At 42.1% G+C, this 22,375-nt stretch overlaps 1 protein-coding gene across 1 annotated transcript in view; it reads left to right on the forward strand.

Moving 5' to 3' along the window:
- The window catches only part of SMCHD1 (structural maintenance of chromosomes flexible hinge domain containing 1), a 3,546,415-nt gene that overhangs the window by 259,662 nt on the left and 3,264,378 nt on the right, over positions 1 to 22,375 (forward strand). The window contains exon 3 of the mRNA XM_044065561.1: positions 21,270 to 21,431. Coding sequence (XP_043921496.1) covers positions 21,270 to 21,431 — 162 coding nt within the window. The remainder of the gene's footprint in view (positions 1 to 21,269; positions 21,432 to 22,375) is intronic.

Genomic DNA, 22,375 nt, shown 5'->3' on the forward strand with positions numbered 1-22,375 from the left:
GCAAAGGGCAAGTGTTTGCATGTATGCAAGCAAGGGGCAAGTGTTTGTGTGTGTGAATGCAAGCTAGGGGCAAGTGTGTGTGTGTGTGTGTGTGTGTGTGTGTGTGTGTGTGTGTGTGTGTGTGTGTGTGTGTGCAAGTGTGTGTGTGTGTGTGTGTGTGTGTGTGTGTGTGCAAGCAAGGGCAAGTGTGTGTGTGTGTGTGTGTGTGTGTGTGTGTGTGTGTGTGTGTGTGTGCAAGCAAGGGACAAGTGTGTGTGTGTGTGTGTGCAAGCAAGGGACAAGTGTGTGTGTGTGCAAGCAAGGGACAAGTGTGTGTGTGTGTGCAAGCAAGGGACAAGTGTGTGTGTGTGCAAGCAAGGGACAAGTGTGTGTGTGCAAGCAAGGGACAAGTGTGTGTGTGCATGCAAGCAAGGGGCGAGTGTGTGTGTGCATGCAAGCAAGGGGCGAGTGTGTGTGTGCATGCAAGCAAGGGGCGAGTGTGTGTGTGCATGCAAGCAAGGGCGAGTGTGTGTGTGCATGCAAGCAAGGGGCAAGTGTGTGTGTGAATGCAAGCAAGGGGCAAGTGCGTATGTGAATGCAAGCAAGGGGCAAGTGTGTGTGTATGCAAGTGAAGGGCAAGTGTGTGTGTGACTGCAAGCTAGGGGCAAGTGTGTGTGTGTGTGTGTGTGTGTGTGTGTGTGTGTGTGTTTTTACAGTGCATCATTTGTTAGCTATTTAACCAAACAGGAAGGAAGAATACGTGGGAGTCTGATGCTTTGAAAAGCAGTGATTATTCCCAGTGCTATGGAGCTTGGTTCTAAATTTGACAGGAGAAGTACAACAAAAAAAAAGTCTCCCACTGTAAGGAAGGAAAGGCTGACAAGAAAACAGTACATTAGAATAACCAGCTGAAACAGCAAAAAAACACCAGGAAAACCGGGCTCTATGCTCGAACAGTTGAATTTAATGGTACAAGAGATGGTTAAGCGCTTTCCACAGTCCACTACTGTCTTCATCAGAACAACATGTAACAAAAGTTAATGCCTTTTATACAAACTAAAAAGCCCGCCAAAAACAACAATTAATCAATTACATAATTAACATTTAAATAATGTGCTAATCTTAAAGCTATACCTAACACTTCCATATATAAAATATCTAACATTCCCTTGGTATCTGAAGCTAGAACAATAAACAATTCCACACATATTACATGTATAAAAATTTAAAATATGACTGTGTTGAAAGATAACACCTAGCTATCACATATTGCAACTTTAAAAAAATAAATTTGATATGCATTATAAAAGAAAATTTCATTAACATTAAAAAGATTTTATTTTACAATTATAATTAAAATTTGTACTTGTACATGAGATTCATAAAGTGGGACAAGTATATGTACAAATACTACCACAAATACGCATAACAAAAAAACATAGAAATATGTCCATGATGGGTATATTGCAGGTTTCATTAAGTTAAACCTTAACTAAGGGTTTAGTGGGAATCATCTCATTAAGCCCCGGGGGGGTGGCTGCATCTAACCTAATCTGCCACCTAATCTCCCTCTCACCCACGACTGCCTTAATATTGCCACCTCGTGGGTTGGGGGTAACCACTTCCAATATGGCAAATTTAAACACCTTACATTTGGGGCTATTAATGAGATGTCTCGACAGAGCGTTGTTAACATCACACTTCCTCATACAGTATGTGTGATCATAAATTCTGTTCTTTAAACAACGATCCGTCTTCCCCACATAAAAACTCATACATGTTTGGCAGACACCCAAGTACACTATATGCTTAGTCAAGCAATTACCACCAGCAAACCAGATCTTGCTTTTCAAGCAATTTTTGAGAACAATACTGGGTGTATCTAGTATATATTTACAAAAATTACATTGCCCACATTTTTTAGTACTCGTTCTCTGCCCCTTGCCACTTTGTTGATATTTAGATTTAATTTCAATAATTCTTTTTATATTGTTACCAGCTTTATAAACAAAATGTGGTCTATCAGTGAGCTTATTTTTTATTGACTGGTCACTGGTCAATATATTCCAGTTTGCTGAAATTATATTCTTCACTTCACTAGAGTGTTTGCCATATTTAATAATACATGCCTTTTTATATTCATTGTCACGAACCAACTGGTATATCATCGCCTACAGGTACTTTGACAATGCCCACCCCTAGAAGTGGTTTATACTTCCGTCCCCATTCATTACTGACATACAGAATAATATCCTTAATCATCTTGAGAGGATATCTCTTGTCAGTAAATAACTGCCCTATATAGTCCAACTCACGAAGCATGGCATTCTTTTCAGTCGTCATGCGGGCAGCCCGGATGCACTGTCCCTTAATGATGCCCCTTTTGGTGTTGTATGTATGTGCACTATTGTAATGTAAATAACCATTGCTAAATGTATTCTTCCTATGGATACGGGATTGAAACTCATCATCTTTACTATAGATGAAAACATCTAGATAGTTGATACCATTGTGATCATACTGGTGGGTGAATCTAAGATAATCAGTGGTGTTATTAATGAATTTCATGAAATCCAATAACACCTGCTCCTCACCCTCCCATAAAATGAAGATGTCCAGGTATCTGACATATCTCTTGATGTAGGACATCCATACCGAATGTAATATGTACTCCATTTCCCAATCCAACAACACCAGATTGGCATAAATGGGGGCACAAGCAGTGCCCATGGCTACCCCAGTTGTCTGCTGATAGTGCTCACCCTCAAAGTAGATGAAATTATAGTCCAAAACAATGTCCATAAATTCCATCAACAATGAAATTTCATCCTGCCCCAAGCCACTCGCTCTGCGGACACTATTGCTGAACCTATAAAGCCCGTCCTCTTTGGGGATGCAGGAGAATAAATCCTGGACATCGATTGTGACAAAAATGATATTGGGAGACCACAATTCTTTCTTGAAGATGCCCAAAAACTCCCAGGAATCTTTGATAATGTGTTCCACTACGTTATAAATATGTTTGAGCTTATGGTGAATCACCTGACCAAAAGGAAATGCCTTGCTAGCACTTCCTGAAATGATTGGACGAAATGGTGGATCTTGTACGTTTTTATGAACTTTGGGGATGCCTGTTATAGTAGCCAAAATAGGGAACTCTACCTTCAGAAATCTGTACAATTCCTCACTTATTCTATTTTCCACACAGTTATATTCTCTTCATAATAAATATAAGCAATCAAGACCCAAGAAACATGTTGGGAATGACATCTCGGAAGCGATTCAGTTACTGTGTGATAACAATGTTCGCATTATGTCTGCCGATAAGGGTGGGGGAATAGTCTTCTATGATCAGGAGAAATATACTAGCAAGATCTTCGAGTTATTGAACAATTCCTCACAATATACACCCGCTTCTCTAAATGAAATGAATATTGCCCACGGTCGCATTGATTCATATTTAGAAGAATTTATTGTGGAAAATAGAATAAGTGAGGAATTGTACAGATTTCTGAAGGTAGAGTTCCCTATTTTGGCTACTATAACAGGCATCCCCAAAGTTCATAAAAACTTACAAGATCCACCATTTCGTCCAATCATTTCAGGAAGTGCTAGCAAGGCATTTCCTTTTGGTCAGGTGATTCACCATAAGCTCAAACATATTTATAATGTAGTGGAACACATTATCAAAGATTTCTGGGAGTTTTTGGGTATCTTCAAGAAAGAATTGTGGTCTCCCAATATCATTTTTGTCACAATCGATGTCCAGGATTTATTCTCCTGCATCCCCAAAGAGGACGGGCCTTATATGTTCAGCAATAGTGTCCGCAGAGCGAGTGGCTTGGGGCAGGATGAAATTTCATTGTTGATGGAATTTATGGACATTGTTTTGGACTATAATTTCATCTATTTTGAGGGTGAGGACTATCGGCAGACAACTGGGGTAGCCATGGGCACTGCTTGTGCCCCCATTTATGCCAATCTGGTGTTGTTGGATTGGGAAATGGAGTACATATTACATTCGGTATGGATGTCCTACATCAAGAGATATGTCAGATACCTGGACGACATCTTCATTTTATGGGAGGGTGAGGAGCAGGTGTTATTGGATTTCATGAAATTCATTAATAACACCACTGATTATCTTAGATTCACCCACCAGTATGATCACAATGGTATCAACTATCTAGATGTTTTCATCTATAGTAAAGATGATGAGTTTCAATCCCGTATCCATAGGAAGAATACATTTAGCAATGGTTATTTACATTACAATAGTGCACATACATACAACACCAAAAGGGGCATCATTAAGGGACAGTGCATCCGGGCTGCCCGCATGACGACTGAAAAAATGCTATGCTCCGTGAGTTGGACTACATAGGGCAGTTATTTACTGACAAGGGATATCCTCTCAAGATGATTAAGGATATTATTCTGTATGTCAGTAATGAATGGGGACGGAAGTATAAACCACTTCTAGGTGGGCATTGTCAAAGTACCTGTAGGCGATGATATACCAGTTGGTTCGTGACAATGAATATAAAAAGGCATGTATTATTAAATATGGCAAACACTCTAGTGAAGTGAAGAATATAATTTCAGCAAACTGGAATATATTGACCAGTGATCAGTCAATAAAAAATAAGCTTACTGATAGACCACATTTTGTTTATAAAGCTGGCAACAATATAAAAAGAATTATTGAAATTAAATCTAAATACCAACAAAGTGGCAAGGGTCAGAGAACTAGTACTAAAAAATGTGGGCAATGTAATTTTTGTAAATATATACTAGATTCATCTAGCATTGTTCTCAAAAATTGCTTGAAAAGCAAGATCTGGTTTGCTGGTGGTAATTGCTTGACTAAGCATATAGTGTACTTGGGTGTTTGCCAAACATGTATGAGTTTTTATGTGGGGAAGACGGATCGCTGTTTAAAGAATAGAATTTATGATCACACATACTGCATGAGGAAGTGTGATGTTAACAACGCTCTGTCGAGACATCTCATTAATAGCCCCAAATGTAAGGTGTTTAAATTTGCCATATTGGAAGTGGTTACCCCCAACCCACGAGGTGGCAATATTAAGGCAGTCGTGGGTGAGAGGGAGATTAGGTGGCAGATTAGGTTAGATGCAGCCACCCCCCCGGGGCTTAATGAGATGATTCCCACTAAACCCTTAGTTAAGGTTTAACTTAATGAAACCTGCAATATACCCATCATGGACATATTTCTATGTTTTTTTGTTATGCGTATTTGTGGTAGTATTTGTACATATACTTGTCCCACTTTATGAATCTCATGTACAAGTACAAATTTTAATTATAATTGTAAAATAAAATCTTTTTAATGTTAATGAAATTTTCTTTTATAATGCATATCAAATTTATTTTTTTAAAGTTGCAATATGTGATAGCTAGGTGTTATCTTTCAACACAGTCATATTTTAAATTTTTATACATGTAATATGTGTGGAATTGTTTATTGTTCTAGCTTCAGATACCAAGGGAATGTTAGATATAATTTTATATATGGAAGTGTTAGGTATAGCTTTAAGATTAGCACATTATTTAAATGTTAATTATGTAATTGATTAATTGTTGTTTTTGGCGGGCTTTTTAGTTTGTATAAAAGGCATTAACTTTTGTTACATGTTGTTCTGATGAAGACAGTAGTGGACTGTGGAAAGCGCTTAACCATCTCTTGTACCGTTAAATTCAACTGTTCGAGCATAGAGCCCGGTTTCCTGGTGTTTTTTTGCTGGTTATTCTGATCGTTGACCACTGGGATTACTTCATTTTCTAAAACAGTACATTAGCCTGGTCACCTGCTTTGTGTTGTCAATCACATGCAGATAATGGGTCAAATTACCCTTAGCTCTTTGACAGCTAGGGAAGGTAGGTGTAAAGGCGGAGGGAAGATAACTTGAACTAGATTTCAGCCTTCACAAAAGAAATCAAGTTAGCATTTCTAAAGAGAAAGAGTAATAAAATGCACTTTTCAGTTCTGTTCTGTAGCATTTGCACTGCTTGTGTTTGAAGTAGTCATTGAAAAAGGATACATTTTTAACCAAATGTGGGTGACTATAACATAGCAGTTGAATGCCTGTAAACTCAGTGCACTGACAGGAGCTTTAGGGAAAAAGTGGCAGACATGATGCAATTTTTTGGAGACAAACAATGCATTCTGGGATACTTAGAGGCAGACTAAACAATCAGAATTATTTCAAGATGCCAGACCCCATGTGGTCAGAGTCAGAAATTGCATATAAAAATATTTAAAAAGCTCTAAATAGTCCCAGAGTGGTGTTAAAATGTAGGAAACACCAAACCATGATGAAATAAACATGTTATTTGAGTCTGTGGGTGCGGTTCTCCGTTAACCCGTTTAGCTAAGTCTACTGCAGCAGTAATGGTTGGAGCATCTACTGTTAAAGTAAGTTTACTTTCACAGCTGTACTTTCTGGTAAATACATAACTATGTTTTTCTGACATAGTTAAAGTAGTAATAATCTTTGACCTCAGAAGCTAGAGTACATTATTCGGATGCTTTGCTGGTCTTTATTTCTGCCTTCGGTTTTGTGTCAAGTCATTTTATGTTCTCTCTGTGATGGGAAGATGTTCTTTGTGTTGCACTGTTGCATTCATTACAATTGGGTTATCCTGCTGGCAGGCTACCCTCAGTCGGCCTGAATTCCAAAGTCTAGGTCCGGCGTCGGTTGCTGTCACCTCTTCCCTGACGTCAGTGCGTCAGGGGTATAAAAGATGCAGCCGATGCCATTTTCTTCCGTCTTTTTTGCCGCGCGGTGCCCGAAGCAAAAGCAGTTCGCAAGTGTCGGTCGGCCGACTCCTGAGATTTTCGTGTTTGAATTTCAGATCTGATGTCTTTTCTAAAAAGCTAAGTACTCCGTTGGGGAAAATTTTTTCTTGCTCCAGACCAATGTGAGAAAAAGTTAATAATTGTATTTCTTGTGGGAAGCAAATACGTCATAAGGACTTTCATTCTTACTGTATTCCTTGCCTAGGCCCTGACCACGACGTTGCTAGTTGTCGGTTTTGTGCTAGATTTAACCAACGCACTATTAAGCATCGGTACAGTTTTGCTTTTCACAATTTTGGCAGAAGATTTAACTATAAGATGTCATCGGATAGCCATCCGACTACCAGAATTCACAAGAAACGCAAAGAAAAGGACAGGCATCCAAGGTCCAAAACCAACGATGAGGCTTCTTCTAAGCCAGTCGCCGGTTTGCTGGTTCTCAGTGAGGCGCCTTCGCAGCCCTTGACGACCTCTACTTTAGACTCGCAGGCTGCTACCGACACCCATGTGGAGTCGACCATGTCGATGGAAGCTCAAGGTATTGGACCTTCGGAAACTATTCCCTCAGATGGGTCCGGAGCCGCTGTGCAGGCATCGGCTTCTGAGGGTGTTTTCAGACCTACTCAATTGTATGTTAAAACGGCTTCATCTTCAAAGGCAAAGACTAAAGCACCTTTATAGACAAATAAACAAGTACAACAGCCTCATGGACAGGCCTCCATGCCTAAAAAGCAGATGCTCAAAATGGCCGAAGACCTAATTACCTAAGTTCCCATCCCCCTCCTGATAAGAGGCCTAGGCAAGAGACAGAATATGAATCTTCAGATCAGGTTTCCATTTCATCTGATTCCTCTTCTGATCAGGAATACTCTCTTCCTCTCTATGAGGATTCTGATGCTGAAGAATCTATCCCTTCAGCCTCTCCTCCTGAGGATTATTCTTTTGGGGAAACTTTACATACCATGAGTGAGCATTTCCACTGGGAGAGCCAAGATTATTCTGAATCTAAGAAAAGGCTCAGAGACTTCCTTTTACTTCCACAACACAGGGCCCTAGCTATTCCACCTGTTAGACATTGTAGATGATGTATTTTCAGAGTCCAGTCTGACCCCTAACTCCTTACCTCCAGCTCCTGTTAAGCCGGACAGGTACTACAGGGTTCCTGACTCTCATAAATTCCTTTTTTAAAAATCCTGCTGCTGACCCAAAAACTATCTCTCAGGGTCCCAAAGGGGTCAAGGCTTCCACTGCAAAAAACCCTACTCCCTCTGAAAGGGATTCTAGGGCACTGGACAGATGGGGAAAAAAGATTTACACTTCTGCTACCTTGGCTATAAGGGCTTTAAATTGTCAGTTTCATATTCTCAAATATCAGCAGTATATTATGTCACTGCTTAAACAGAAAATGATAAATTCTGAATGTGCAGAAAACAAAGAAATGCAGGATTTATTGCATGCAGCTGAACAAGTTGGAAAGCATACTTTGCTATGTGGTTTTGATTCTCTGGAGGCCTCCTGCAGGGCCGCAGTTACGGGTTCTGTCATTAGGAGGCATGCTTGGTTAAAGGAACAAAATCTACCCGATCATGTTAAGGTAAAATTATTAGATGCTGCTCCATTACAGCATGATGCTTTGTTTGGTGTTAAAGCAAAAGAGGTGTTAAAGAAAATGGAGGACAAAGCTAAATCTATGCAAACAGTCAAGGATTTCTTACAAGTATAGACACCAAGATTTAGCAGACACTGGCCTACAAAGAATTGGTCCTTTCCAGTGTCAGACGGGGCAGATACAGATGCCCTAGAGGCAGATCCCAGCCCCAAGGTTCATACAGGCCTAAACAATGGAGTGCTTCTACCTCCAAAACTGGAGAAGACAAATCACAGCCATATAGGAAACAGTCCCAATGACTTCCCTCTGCCTGCGCCAAGCACTTAACTTCTGGCAGCATCTTTAGGGGGAAAACTAGCACTTTTTTCTCAAAATTGGCACATAATAACCCAGGACAAATGGGTCTTAAACATAGTGTCACTTCCATACCCTGCCAAGGGCAAACGGTTGGCCAGACCTGCCAAGACATCAATGGGCAGAGGCACAAAAACAAGTCTCATCCCTCATGGACATGAGAGCCATTCAACAAGTACCAGAGCAAGAGCAGGGACAATGATTCTATTCAAGACTGTTCTTGGTACCCAGAAAGGGCAAAGCCTGGACACCAATACTGGACCTATCTATTCTAAACACATATCTGGATATTCCAAAATTCAAAGTGTTGACTCTACAGCAGCTTCTTCCCATGTTGGGCAAGAAGGCTTGGCTTGTGACTTTAGATCTAAAAGAGGCATACCTGCATGTCCCAATCAGACAAACGTGCAGAAGATACCTCAGATTCAAAGCTGGCTCAATGCACTACCAATTCTCTGCACTGCCCTTTGGCTTATCTACTGCACCCAGGGTCTTCACAAAGTGCCTGGCACCAGTAATTGCATTCAGCAGACAAAGAGGAATACAAATATATCTTTACTTGGACAACTGCCTCATTCAAGCAGAGAACAAGGACATTCTACTACAGCATTTGGCGTTTGTAAAGAGATTACTACCATGCCTAGGGTACACAGTCAGTGAACAGAAGTCAAAACTAGCACCCTCTCAAGAGAGAATATTCCTGGGTGCAAGCTTAAATACAACTGCCCAGATGGCTTATCTCACGCCAGATAAACAAAGGCAACTGACTACCTATTTCAAAATGTTGGCAGCAAAGGCCCAGTTATCTGCAAGAAAAAGTCTGCAGGCTTTGGGCTTCATGGCATCCTGCATTCTACTAATTCCATATGCAAGACTGCATATCAGGAAACTTCAGTGGTACCTAAAAAGTGTTTGGACTCAACATTGCCACAGCCTGGAAACAATAGTTACTCTCATTCCCTGCCTGCAACAGGAGTTTTGATGGTGGGCGAAGGCCTGTCACCAGAACAAGGGACAGCCATTCACTCTACCCCCAGCCACACAGACATTAACAACGGATGCATCGGATTATGCCTGGGGAGCCCACATGGCAGGAAGATGTATTCAAGGCGCATGGTCCGCAAACCAAATGCATCTACATATCAATTAAAAAGAGATGCTAGCTGTTCAAAATGCCCTGACAGCCTTCAAGGACCTACTACATCCAGGACAGAGTCCAGTCTGACCCCTGACTACTTACCTCCAGCTCCTGTTAAGCCATCACTACTGATAGACAGACAATACCTCGGCCATGTGGTATATAAACAAGCAGGGAGGCACTCATTCTTACCCCCTTTGCAGACTGGCCATGACTTTGTGGGACACAGCATTGACTTACCAAGTACATCTGCAGGCACAATTCCTGCCAGGAAAGATAAACACTCTGGCAGATGAACTAAGCAGAAACCTCATGGATCCCCACGAGTGGAAATTGGATCCACAAGTTTTCAGCATGGTAACAAGGAAATGGGGATGTCCAGACATAGATCTATTTGCCTCACCTCCCAACTGCCAACTAAAGAGATTCTGCACAAGGACTTATCACAGACAAGCATGGAAAGTGGATGCCCTATCTTTCAGCTGGAAAAACTTAACAGTATATGCCTTTCCTCCTCTGCCTCTCCTCCCCAAGGTACTCCTAAAGGTCAGACAGGAGAAGCCAAAAATGATACTGATTGCCCCAGACTGGCCACACCAGTACTGGTATCCAGTCCTAAGGAACTTGTCTCGGTGCCCAGCCTGGACCTTACCTGAAGTGCCTCATCTACTGTTCCAGCAGAACAATCGGATCCTGCACAGCCAACTCAAGACCTTAAATTTGGCAACATGGCGAATAATGTAGTCATCCAAAACGCACCTCTCACTAAAGCGGTGATGGATGTCATTTTGGAGGCCAGGAGGCCTAGTACTAGAAAATCCTCTGCTGGAAAATGGAAGTGATTCTATGCTTGGAACCAGGCACAAGGAATTGACACAGCTGTACCAAATATTCCTCAGATTTTGCAATACTTGACTGAGATGCTGGACAAAGGCCTATCCTTTTCATCTATAAAAAATCATGCCTCTGCTATTTCGGCTCATTACAATACAGAGCCACCAATCTTTCCTCATCCTTTATTAAGGCAGTACCTCAGAGGGGCCAAACATTTAAAGCCTCCAAGGAGATCACTGATACCTGCATGGGACCTCAATTATGTCTTAGAAAAACTCACCCTACCTCCTTTTGAGCCAGCCTGTACAGCTGATATAAAGTTTTTATCTTGGAAAACAGCTCTGCTCCTAGCAATAACTTCTGCAAGATGAGTCTCAGAGCTACAGGCACTCATGGCTGTGGAACCTTTTATCATTTTTTTATCCAGATAAGGTTTCTCTGAGGACAAACTCGACATTTATGCCTAAGGTGGTGTCCAGTGTGGCCCTTAACCAAACTATTCATCTGCCTAACTTTTATCCAACCCCACAGAATAAGGGGGAGAGAATTCTGCATTCTTTGGACATACACAGACAGCTATGCTTCTGTTTGAACAGAACCAAAGCTGTCAGAAAGACAGAGCAATTACTAGTGGCATATGCTGCAGGATAACAAGGAAAGACTATCTCAAAGCAGACTGTTTCAAAGTGGATAGGTCACTGCGTTCATTTCTGCTATTCACAACATGGCAAGCCAGTACCTAAGGGCATTAGGCCGCATTCAACCAGAGCAGCAGCCACTTCAGCAGCCTTCCTCAGGGGAGTACCAACCAAAGATATTTTAGAGGCTGCTACTTGGAGTTCAGTGCACACCTTCACAAAGCAATATCACTTACCACTCTACTCTTAATCAAGGGCAGGCTTTGCCACTGCAGTCCTGCAGGGCCTAATAGCCGCTCCTAATGCTATTTAGCACCAGCCTCCCAACCTTAGCTTTGGGATTCAACCCAATTGTAATGACTGCAACAGTGAAACATGAAGAACATAGTACAGTTGTGTACACTTACCGTAAATGTAGATGTTCGAGTGTATTCACTGTTGCAGTCCAGGTTACCCACCTGCCATCCCACATTTCTTTGCTGGAACTTATCTGTACTTCTCTATTCTATACAACCTATGTGGTGTATTTGCTTGTAGATGAAGGCAAAATATATACTTTGGTGCATGCATGTTTTATTGACATATTTTTAGCCTACCCTTTTGGGGGCACCTGACATCTGGGGCAAGAAAAACTGAAGAAAATGGCGTCAGCTGCATCTTTTATACCCCTGGCGCACTGACGTCAGGGAAGAGGCGACAGCAACCGACGCCGGACCTAGACTTTGGAATTCAGGCCGACTGAGGGTAGCCTGCCAGCAGCATAACCCAATTGTAATGACTGCTGCAGTGAATACACTCTAACATCTACATTTATGGTAAGTGTACACAACTGTACTTTCTGTTGTATATATATATTTTTTTTAATATGTGCTGACCCTCAGAGTAGTTTTGTTGAATTTCCACTGTATTTGGTTATTGTGGGGACTGCTGTGGTAATGCATTTATCTAAATGAACAAAAAGATCCTTGTCATAGGTGGTTGCATATTCCATATTCATTGTGAAGTTAACATGGGTGAATTTTTACATTTCATTGCGCAGTTATAAGACATTTGCTTTTTTGAAATCTCTGAAGAGGATGGGTGTTGGTTACTAACGGCATGGATGTTTTGAGGGTAAAGGTAACCAGTTTGTGGTTTGACTTAACTAATGAGGGTACTAGTGTAGGCTGGGGAACATACTCGGGGGCAAGTTTGTTAGAACTAGGTCCAGGATATTACCTTCCCTTGTTGGATTTCATAAAATTTGATCTAGGGAGTTGTTGGCCCATTCTAAGAAGCATGCATACCCAGTGTTAAAAGTATTAAGTACTCCAGTCTATGAAGAGGAATTTGAAGTCACAGAAGACTGTGTCCATGTCTTGTAGGGATATTTTCAGGGAATGCCACAAAGTTTTTTTTTATCCTCTCTGGCCATAGAAAGTGATCAGTAACAAGTTGTAAGTTTGTAATTCTGACTTAACTTTTTGTGAATTGGAGTTCGATGAGCTCATGGAGGGGAGGGGGTGGTGGTCATGGGGTTTCACTTTGAAGGGATAAAGTCCCTGATTAGCAACATGTGTGTGGAGGTAAAACAATGTGATGTTAATTTCACCAACAAGACCCTTTATCATCCTAGTAATACTCCAATACTCACTAGCCTTATCACCCCCTACAAAAATATTGCAACCCCACGTTCAGTAAATAAATTACTAGTATCCATACATAAATCCAACAATAAGGCAGGGGACTCACTGTTCTCCAACACTGTGGGGAAAGCCTGGAACCTGCTTCCCATTGAACTCTCATCTCTCTCTTCAACACTACTTTTCAAAAAGCAACTTAAAGAATACCTTAAAACTCACTGGCTATGCCCATGTATTAACCCAGACTAATAATCCCCTTCCTGCTACGTCCACTGTATACTTATCTCACTATTACTGTACTATCTCTACCTCTTTCATGAACCGCAGAGAGAATGATCTGTAAGTTACTTAGTCTGTTTTTAACTTAGTCTTTCTTAGGTACCTCTAGAGAGTATGAACTTGTATTGCAAACTTTCTACTGTATCAGTCATGCCTCTACCTCATAAATACTTGCTTTCTTTCTTTTAAATATGTAAGTTATATGATTACTAAGTTGCTATGTAAAAGTGGTTGTAGTCTTAAAATTGTATTGTAGCTGATGTTGCTATTATCTGTTTAGCGGAGCTCATCTCCCTGGGCCTCTACCGAAAACGGACATATATCCAGTTAGACTAGCCCGGCCAACAAATGTAAAATAAATAAATTAAAGTTTTCCATGTGTTTACAATTTTCGTAGATACGTATTTATTGTAATATTAAATTCTAGCTGTGACAACCAATGTGTGAGTTTAATTTCCATCATGAGGAAGGCAGAGTCCCAAGCATGATCTCCAGGGAGGATCAGTAAAGGACCTTTGGCATTTTTATCACATTCACCTTTCCTTTGCTTACTGGTTGTTTCTTAGGTGAATGTTCCCAGTAAGATTCTTTTATGGTGACAACCCTTCTGTCACAGGCTTTCAAAGATCTGAAGAGTGGTCCTTCCTTAGCAGCTAGGAAATAATGGTAAAGGGGGAGCGAGGCTGGTAAATCTGAGAAAGTTTAAGGTGCAGGGCTGACTAAATCCTCCGCTCTTTAGTCCACAACATGACAGAGATGAAACTGCCAAAATAAATCTAGGGATATGGTAAGTGTGTAGCTTTCTTTTACCATTCTTACAGTAATATTAGGCTTAATGCATCCCAGGCAGAACAGACGAGTTTCATGTGTTAGTTCATGGCAGCTTGTGAAGTATTCCATAGGCAAACCGGTACTTTTCCGTTAACAGGGCAACAGGGGAAATGAACAGCTGACGTCAAGTAATGGTACAATACTAATTTATAAGTCCAGCAACTCGTTGGTGGTGACCGTTTTTAATGAAACACCTTCACCTCACAATGGTAAATCTTACTCTTTTGGCCATTTTGCCTACTGTGACCTTGTCTATGTTGCTGGTGAAGTGCATTTTGTATGGCATAAGGCAGCGTGGTTGCATACTTGCTTTTTGTTGTACTGAAACGATTGTGAAAATGGCTGCTTGCTTTTATAGTTGAAGGCTTTACAGTTTTTTTTCAGTGTGTGGTTTGAACAGTTGTATTTTTAATTACCTTCAGGACAGGTTGTTTGGGTAGTGTTTCATTAACATTTTTTCTGTTAACATGGCAGCAGGGAAATGTGTGGTTGATATGTACACACACTTTATATATTCTAGGTAATTTATGTAGACAGATAGTACCGCAAATTCTGTTTTTTATTCTACAAAAATGTCTACAGTTGAGAAGATCCTGCTTATTAAAATAGTGCACTATTTAAGTTGCAAAAAGACTTTTTTGGAAGATTACAAAATATGTAGAATTTGTGGGTATATCCGTCTAAATTACCTTACAGAAAAAGTAAATGACCTAGAATATATAAATATAAAGTGTGTGTACACATCAACCGCTCATTTCCCCTGTTGTCCCGTTAACGGAAAAGTACCGGCATACCTAGAGAGTCGAAATCCTCTGAAAATACTAAACAGGCCTTGTTGTTTTTGTTACAAAATGTAGAGCAGTCCTCATTTTAAGGTAATGTTCATTGAATGAAATGGCAGATTTGATGTGTTGAAAACATTCTGTGTGTTACGCATTGTAGTGTTTCACTGTGCAAGCTTACAGGTGAACAGGACTAAATTTTAAGTTGATGTGGGGAGTTATTCACTGAAATCTGTTTGGAAGAGGAAAGTAAGTTAAGTTCATGAAGTAGCTAATTTAGTTATAAACTTTTCTAATGCACAACAATATTTTGGTGAGACTCTTCAAAGGTATTTTCTGATTCTGGTACATTTCTTTTTTACTTGCTGTTACTTTTCAAATTTATTCCTAAAGACCACTTACCTAATGGTTACTCCTATGAGGCCTTTTTAAAGGCCACCTCGATGGGTCAGGCAGATGTCCTTCAAGGATGCATCTGCAGTCATAACATATGGGTTGTCCTGCCTCGGGCAGCCCTTCGGTCGGCCGGATTCCAAAGTCTGGGTCTGGCCTCGGCTGATGTCGCACTTTCCCCGACGTCAGAGCGTCTGGGCTATAAAAGCATCAGCCGACGCCATTTTCCTCAGTCTTTCTTGCCGCGCGGTGCCCGAAGCAGAAGCTGTTCGCGAGTGCCGGTCGGTCAGATCCAGTGAATTCAGCTACCGAAGACTTCGAAAAAAGCTAAGTACCCCATTGGGGACACTTTCTTGCCTCAGCCGATGTCAGACAAAGTAAATAATTGTTTAACTTGTGGGAAACAAATACCTCATAAGGATTTCCATTCCTACTGCCTTCCTTGCTTAGGCCCAGACCACGACGTATCGGCCTGTTTAGCCTGTGCTTCCTTCAACCGACGAACTCTTAGACGTCGGTCGGAGTTTGCAGAGGAATTTTTTGGAGCCACTTTTGCTTATAAAATGCCGTCGGAGACTCCGACTTCACATATGGTGAAAAAACGGAAGGAAAAGGACCGACACTCGCGGCCCGCGGTTTCGGCTGAAACCACGGCTAGGCCTACCGCGAGTGTCTCGGTTTCGGCCGAAACCGAGTCCTCGGAGATTCCTTCTTCCGAACCCATACATCCGACCACCGAGGCCCAGGAGGCCCCGGCTGAGTGGGCTACCGAACTTCCTACCGAAACCAGTGTTCAGGAAATGTCCAGCACCATACCTTTGGACATTTCTACTCCTCAACGTGGGGCAGCTAGGCCCCCTGCTTCCATGTCCATTAAGGTCTTTTCTAGGGCTAAAGCTGCCAAACTATCTAAAGCTTTGCCTACCAAAACTACCTCCCAGAGGCCTTCCTCTAGTTTACAGATCCTCAGCCTTGCAGAGGACCTGATTTCCTTAATTAGGGGTTCACAACCTCACCCAGACAGGGCCTCTCACCCTCCTCCGGACAAAAGGCCCAGGACTGACCCCTCTGACCCACACTCTTCAGATGATTCCACAGATGGGTCTGACTTGTCAGACCACCAGGAGGAGGCTTACTCGCCTTATGAGGATTCAGATGCTGAGGAATCTATCCCTTCGGCCTCCCCTCCTGAAGAGTTTTCCTTTGGTGAGACTCTACACTCCATGAGAGAGCATTTTCACTGGCAAGGTCAGGATTTCTCTGATTCTAGAAAAAGATTAAGGACCTTTTTGCATTTGCCTCAACATAGGCCCTTAGCTATACCTCCTGTTCTGAATGTAATTGATGATGTGTACAATGATGTCAGTACAGCCCCTGATACTCTTCCTCCGGCCCCTGCCAAACCTGACAGATACTACAGGGTCCCAAATTCTCATTTCCATCTGTATAAAGCCCATTCTGCAGACCCAGAAACTATTTCTCAGGGCCCTAAAGGGGTTGCGGCCGCTACTGCCAAAAATCCTCTACCCTCTGAAAGAGAGTCTAGAGCTTTAGAGAGATGGGGAAAGAAGGTATATACTTCTGCAACTCTTTCTGTCAGGGCATTAAATTGTCAATTTCATATGATACAGTACCAAGAGCATTTGTTAGATGAACTGAATAAGAAACTTTCTTCTCCTGAACCCCTAAACCGTAAATCCCTTCATGATTTGGTACACAATTCACAACAGGTTAGTAATCATTTCTTAAAATGTGGCTATGATGCACTGGAGGCTTCATTTAGATCAGCTATGACTGGGGCAGTTATTCGTAGGCATGCCTGGCTAAAGGAACAATCTTTGCCAGACAATGTTAAAGCTAAACTCCTGGATGCTCCAATGGAGAAACAAAATTTATTTGGCTCCTCTGCTCAGGAGATCTTAAAAAAGGTTGAAGAAAAGGCAAAATCTGTGCAAACAGTGAAAGATTTCCTGCAAGTACAACCTCCGAGATTCAGCAGAAACTGGCCTACTAAGAATTGGTCCTTTCCAGACTCGGACAGAGCCCAGAGAGGCAGGAACAGACGCCCTAGAGGCAGAGGTCAATTGAAGGGCTTCTACAGAGGCAGTCAGTGGCAGCCTGCCAACCAGAGGAGTAGTGCAACAGCAACAACAACAACTACTGCACCAGGACAGGCTCAATGACTTAACTCTGATTCCACCTACCAGGGATGAACTGGAAGCACCCTTGGGCGGAAAGCTGGCTTTATTCTCAAAAAACTTGCATTATATCACAAAGGATACATGGACACTGCAAATAATAGACAAAGGATACAGGTTCCACTTCCACACTTTGCCAAAAAGAAACGGAATGCCAAACCTTCCACCATATCAGAGGGCAGAGGCTTTAAGACAGATCAACAATTTGCTTCAGATGAAAGCTATAGAAAAGGTACCATGTTCAGAACAAGGCCAAGGATTTTACTCCAGACTATTCCTTGTACCAAGAAAAGAAAATCAATGGAGACCTATTCTCGACCTGTCCGCACTGAACACTTATCTCATTGTGCCAAAATTCAAGATGCTGACCCTACAGCAACTTCTTCCCATGTTGGGCAAGGAGTCTTGGCTGGTGACTCTAGATCTCAAGGAGGCATACCTGCACGTCCCTATTCGACCAAATTGCAGAAGACACCTCAGATTTCTTGCAGGATCAGAGCATTATCAATTCTCAGCATTGCCCTTTGGCTTATCTACTGTGCCCAGAGTATTCACGAAATGCCTGGCATCAGTAATTGCACATTGCAGACTACAGGGAATTCAAATTTACCCATACCTGGACGACTGCCTAATACAAGCAGACAACAAGGGAAATCTGATAAAGGACTTGGCCTATGCCATACACCTGCTCTACAGGCCTTGGGATACACAGTCAACATCCAAAAGTCAAGACTAGTACCATCCCAAAGGATAACCTTTTTGGGTGCAGATCTGGACACAACCACCCAAATGGCCTTTCTCACAGAAGAAAAGCAAAAACAACTTCCAGATTACTTCATGATTCTGACAAGACAAACTCCGCTTACTGCAAGGAAAATCCTGCAGGCCCTGGGTTACATGGCATCCTGCATAATTCTGATACCGCATGCCAGGCTGCATATGAGGAAATTACAATGGTACCTAAGGAGTGTATGGTCTCAACACAGTCACAGTTTAGAAACCTTGAGACCAATCATTCCATGCCTTCAAAAGGAATTTCTGTGGTGGGCTCAGGCCTGCCAGTCCAACAGAGGGTTGCCTTTCAACAAACCAAAAACAAGGCAGACCATCACCACGGACGCCTCAGACCGAGGATGGGGAGCACACATGGAGGGCAAATGTATCCAAGGCCTATGGCCTCAAGGACAGCTAAGCATGCACATAAACCAAAAGGAAATGCTGGCCGTGATGCATGCAATCGAGGCCTTCAAAGCCTTCCTCCAACAAGGCCACCTGTTAATAAGGACAGACAACACCACGGTCATGTGGTACATAAACAAGCAGGGAGGCACACACTCTTACCGTCTATGCCGGATGGCTATGAATCTATGGGAACTATGCCTGAATCTCAATATCCAACTACAGTCCCAATTCGTGCCAGGGAAAGAGAATACACTGGCGGACAGCTTAAGCAGAACTACCATGGATGCACACGAATGGATGCTGCACCCAGACATCTTCCAACTCATAGCAAAGACATGGGGAATGCCGGAGATAGATCTGTTCGCCTCCCCACTCAACCATCAACTGAAGACATTCTGCTCAAGGACATACCACCCACAAGCTTGGAGGGTGGACTCTCTCTCTTTCAGCTGGAAAGCCCTAACAGTATATGCCTTCCCACCTCTCCCATTGATGTACAAGGTTCTACTGAAGATCAGGGAGGAACAGCCAAGAGTGATACTAATAGCTCCAGACTGGCCAAGGCAACACTGGTATCCATTACTGAGAAGCATGTCTCAGGCAAAATCATGGCCTCTCCCCCTATGGCCTCTTCTTCTGACACAGAACAATTTCAAGACCCTGCATCCCAACTTGAAAACATTGCAGCTAACTGCCTGGAAAATTCCTTAAATCCCAATCAAACTGTTTTATCTCAGAGGGTGAAGGACATTATCTTGGAGGCTCGCAGGCCTTCCACAAGGAAGGCATACTCCGCTAAATGGAAGAGATTTCTCATTTGGAGCACATCAAAAGGCTCAGATGTCACAGTGGCAAACATAGCGCATATCCTAGAATACTTAGCAGAATTGTTCCACAATGGCCTGTCCTATTCTTCCATTAAGATTCATGCTTCAGCAATTTCAGCAGAATACAATGTGGATCCACCTATCTTCTCGCACCCTCTCCTCAGACAATTTCTGAGAGGGATCAAAAATATTAAACCTCCAAGAAGACCCCCTCTACCTGCTTGGGATCTCAACTTTGTGCTGGAGAAACTGACACTTCCTCCTTTTGAACCAGCAGCATCGGCGGATCTACAGTTTCTGTCTTGGAAAACTGCATTCCTTCTGGCAATCACTTCAGCAAGAAGAGTATCTGAGTTACAAGCATTAATGGCAGTGCAGCCATTTCTTATTTTCCACCAGGACAGAGTTTCACTAAGAACCAATCCTACTTTTATGCCAAAGGTGGTTTCTAGGGTATCCTTGAACCAAGCTATTCACTTGCCTACGCTCTTCCCTAATCCACAGAATAGAGGTGAAAAACTTTTGCACCCCCTGGATTTTCACAGACCACTTCGCTACTACTTTGACAGAACCAAAACTAGCAGAAAAACTGACCAACTTTTTGTAGCATATGCTACTGGGGTGCAAGGAAAAGCAATTTCCAAACAGACAATTTCAAAATGGATAGGAAATTGCATTCGATTTTGCTACTCCTTTCATGGAAAGACAGTTCCTGAAAACATCAGGCCTCATTCCACAAGGGCCACGGCCACCACTACAGCCTTCCTACGAGGGGTGGCTACCAAGGACATTTTAGAAGCTGCTACTTGGAGCTCCGTGCATACATTTGCCAAGCATTACAATCTACCTTTATACTCAAGATCCAGAGCAGGTTTTGCTACTGCAGTCCTGCAGGGGATCTTAACTACACCATACTTTTCTTAGTACCTCCTCCCCCAGATTGGCTATGGTATTCTACCCATATGTTATGACTGCAGATGCATCCTTGAAGGACATAGTACAGTTTTGTACCTACCATAAATGTAGATGTCCGATAGGTATGCATTTGCAGTCAGGTTTACCCTCCCTCCTACCCCTCTGTGGTATTCCTAGGGTACTTACCCCTCTTTTAGCTAGCTGGGGGAATCTATTATGGTGTATTTGTTTGTTTGTACATGTATATAATTTTGCAAATGTTTGGAACTTTTCTGCATTTATCCAAATTTAGCCTTCCTAGAGGGCACCTGTAATCTGGGGCAAGAAAAACTGAGGAAAATGGCGTCGGCTGATGCTTTTATACCCCAGACGCTCTGACGTCAGGGAAAGTGCGACATCAGCCGAGGCCAGACCCAGACTTTGGAATCCGGCCGACCGAAGGGCTGCCCGAGGCAGGACAACCCATATGTTATGACTGCAGATGCATACCTATCGGACATCTACATTTATGGTAGCTACAAAACTGTACTTTTGTGCATGCACTTATGCCTTCACATTTGCTTGTCTACTTTGTTGCCATTTTACTGATGTAATTAGTATGGGGGGTGGGGGCGTACCATTACTTTCTGTAACATCAGTGCTTTAAAATTGCTTTAATTTTTGCAGAAGGCTGACTGCAAGGATTCAGTGGGAGCTGTAAAAGGCAGTCGTGCTGCAAACATTTTTATATCAGATTTATTGAAAACTAACAAGTTTAATAAGATGGTACTGTGTAACTAAGCTGAAACTGAATCTTTTATGCTTTCACATATATATGTTAGAATACTTAGCTTGTTGTAACACCCTTTATTTTTTCCTTCTACAGATGAAAATATACAGGATGGGGCTACATTGTATGTACTTAAATGTGTTCAGCAGACACTTCAGTCTGCAACAAAGGAACGGATTGAATTTCTCCCACATTATGACACTCTGGTTAAAAGTGGAATGTATGAGTACTATGCCAGTGAAGGACAGAATCCTCTTCGTAAGTATCATGGGGCAGATGCATTACCTTGGGTAAAATGTTAATTGGATTAAGAGCTTTGTAGATTGTATTGTAGAGGAGTACATCAGTCTTATATTTTGCCACATCTCTTCAAATGACCCTGTATTCAGTCTAGCAATCCTTAGTTCAATTAAGGCAGATTGCTTGATTTCACATTCAGCTTTTGCTCAACAGAGCTATTCCAGGTAACCCAGTATGTTTCTGACATACGGCTGCTGGACTTTATGGTCGGCGGACAGTGGTTAGTAGGGGTGTATAAACCTCTCCTAGCATTAGCATGGGTTAGAGTGCCATGCCCATTTTGGCAACATTAGTCAATGTGATGAAATCATCTAGAGCTAGTTCTACAGCTTCAATGGCTAGGCATGATGTGGCAAGCAACTTTTCATCTGTTCGTCTAGCTGCAGAAATACTGCACACTCCAGCCGATGCTTGAAGCAATTAATCCACGTGATTTTTCCTCTGATAGCTTACCTGCTCATTATTGTTTATTTTTGGGTGCATTCTGCTGGTAGAACTCTCAAGTTCAAGTGAGAGGACTAGTTCTATTTTATTTATTTAACGTGGTAATCTAGGTAGGAGGGTGTAGTTGCAGTGCAAATGATTAAACAAGTACATAGAAGTACACAGTAGGAGTTATTAGTTGTTCATGGTAGGACATAATGTGGCAGATCCTATCATGAGTAGCAAGTAGTTTTAAAAGAAGACAATACAATTATTTACAGTTTCAGCACAGTCTAATTGTAGAGGAGAGTGTGAGTTTTATAGGTAACTTACTGAATGAGTGAGTGAAGGAAAGGTAAAACAGTAAGACGTTCAGAGGGAAATGAGAAACTAGCAGTAAAACTGTTATCTTCCATCCTTGAGGAGGAAGTACCCAACAGGTTTTTGGGAAGTGCACAAAGGAAAGAAGCCCACACAGA

The sequence above is a fragment of the Protopterus annectens genome, chromosome 3.part0, assembly GCF_019279795.1.
Source record: "Protopterus annectens isolate FY-2018-M chromosome 3.part0, PAN1.0, whole genome shotgun sequence".
In the NCBI taxonomy this organism is placed as follows: Eukaryota; Metazoa; Chordata; order Ceratodontiformes; family Protopteridae; genus Protopterus; species Protopterus annectens.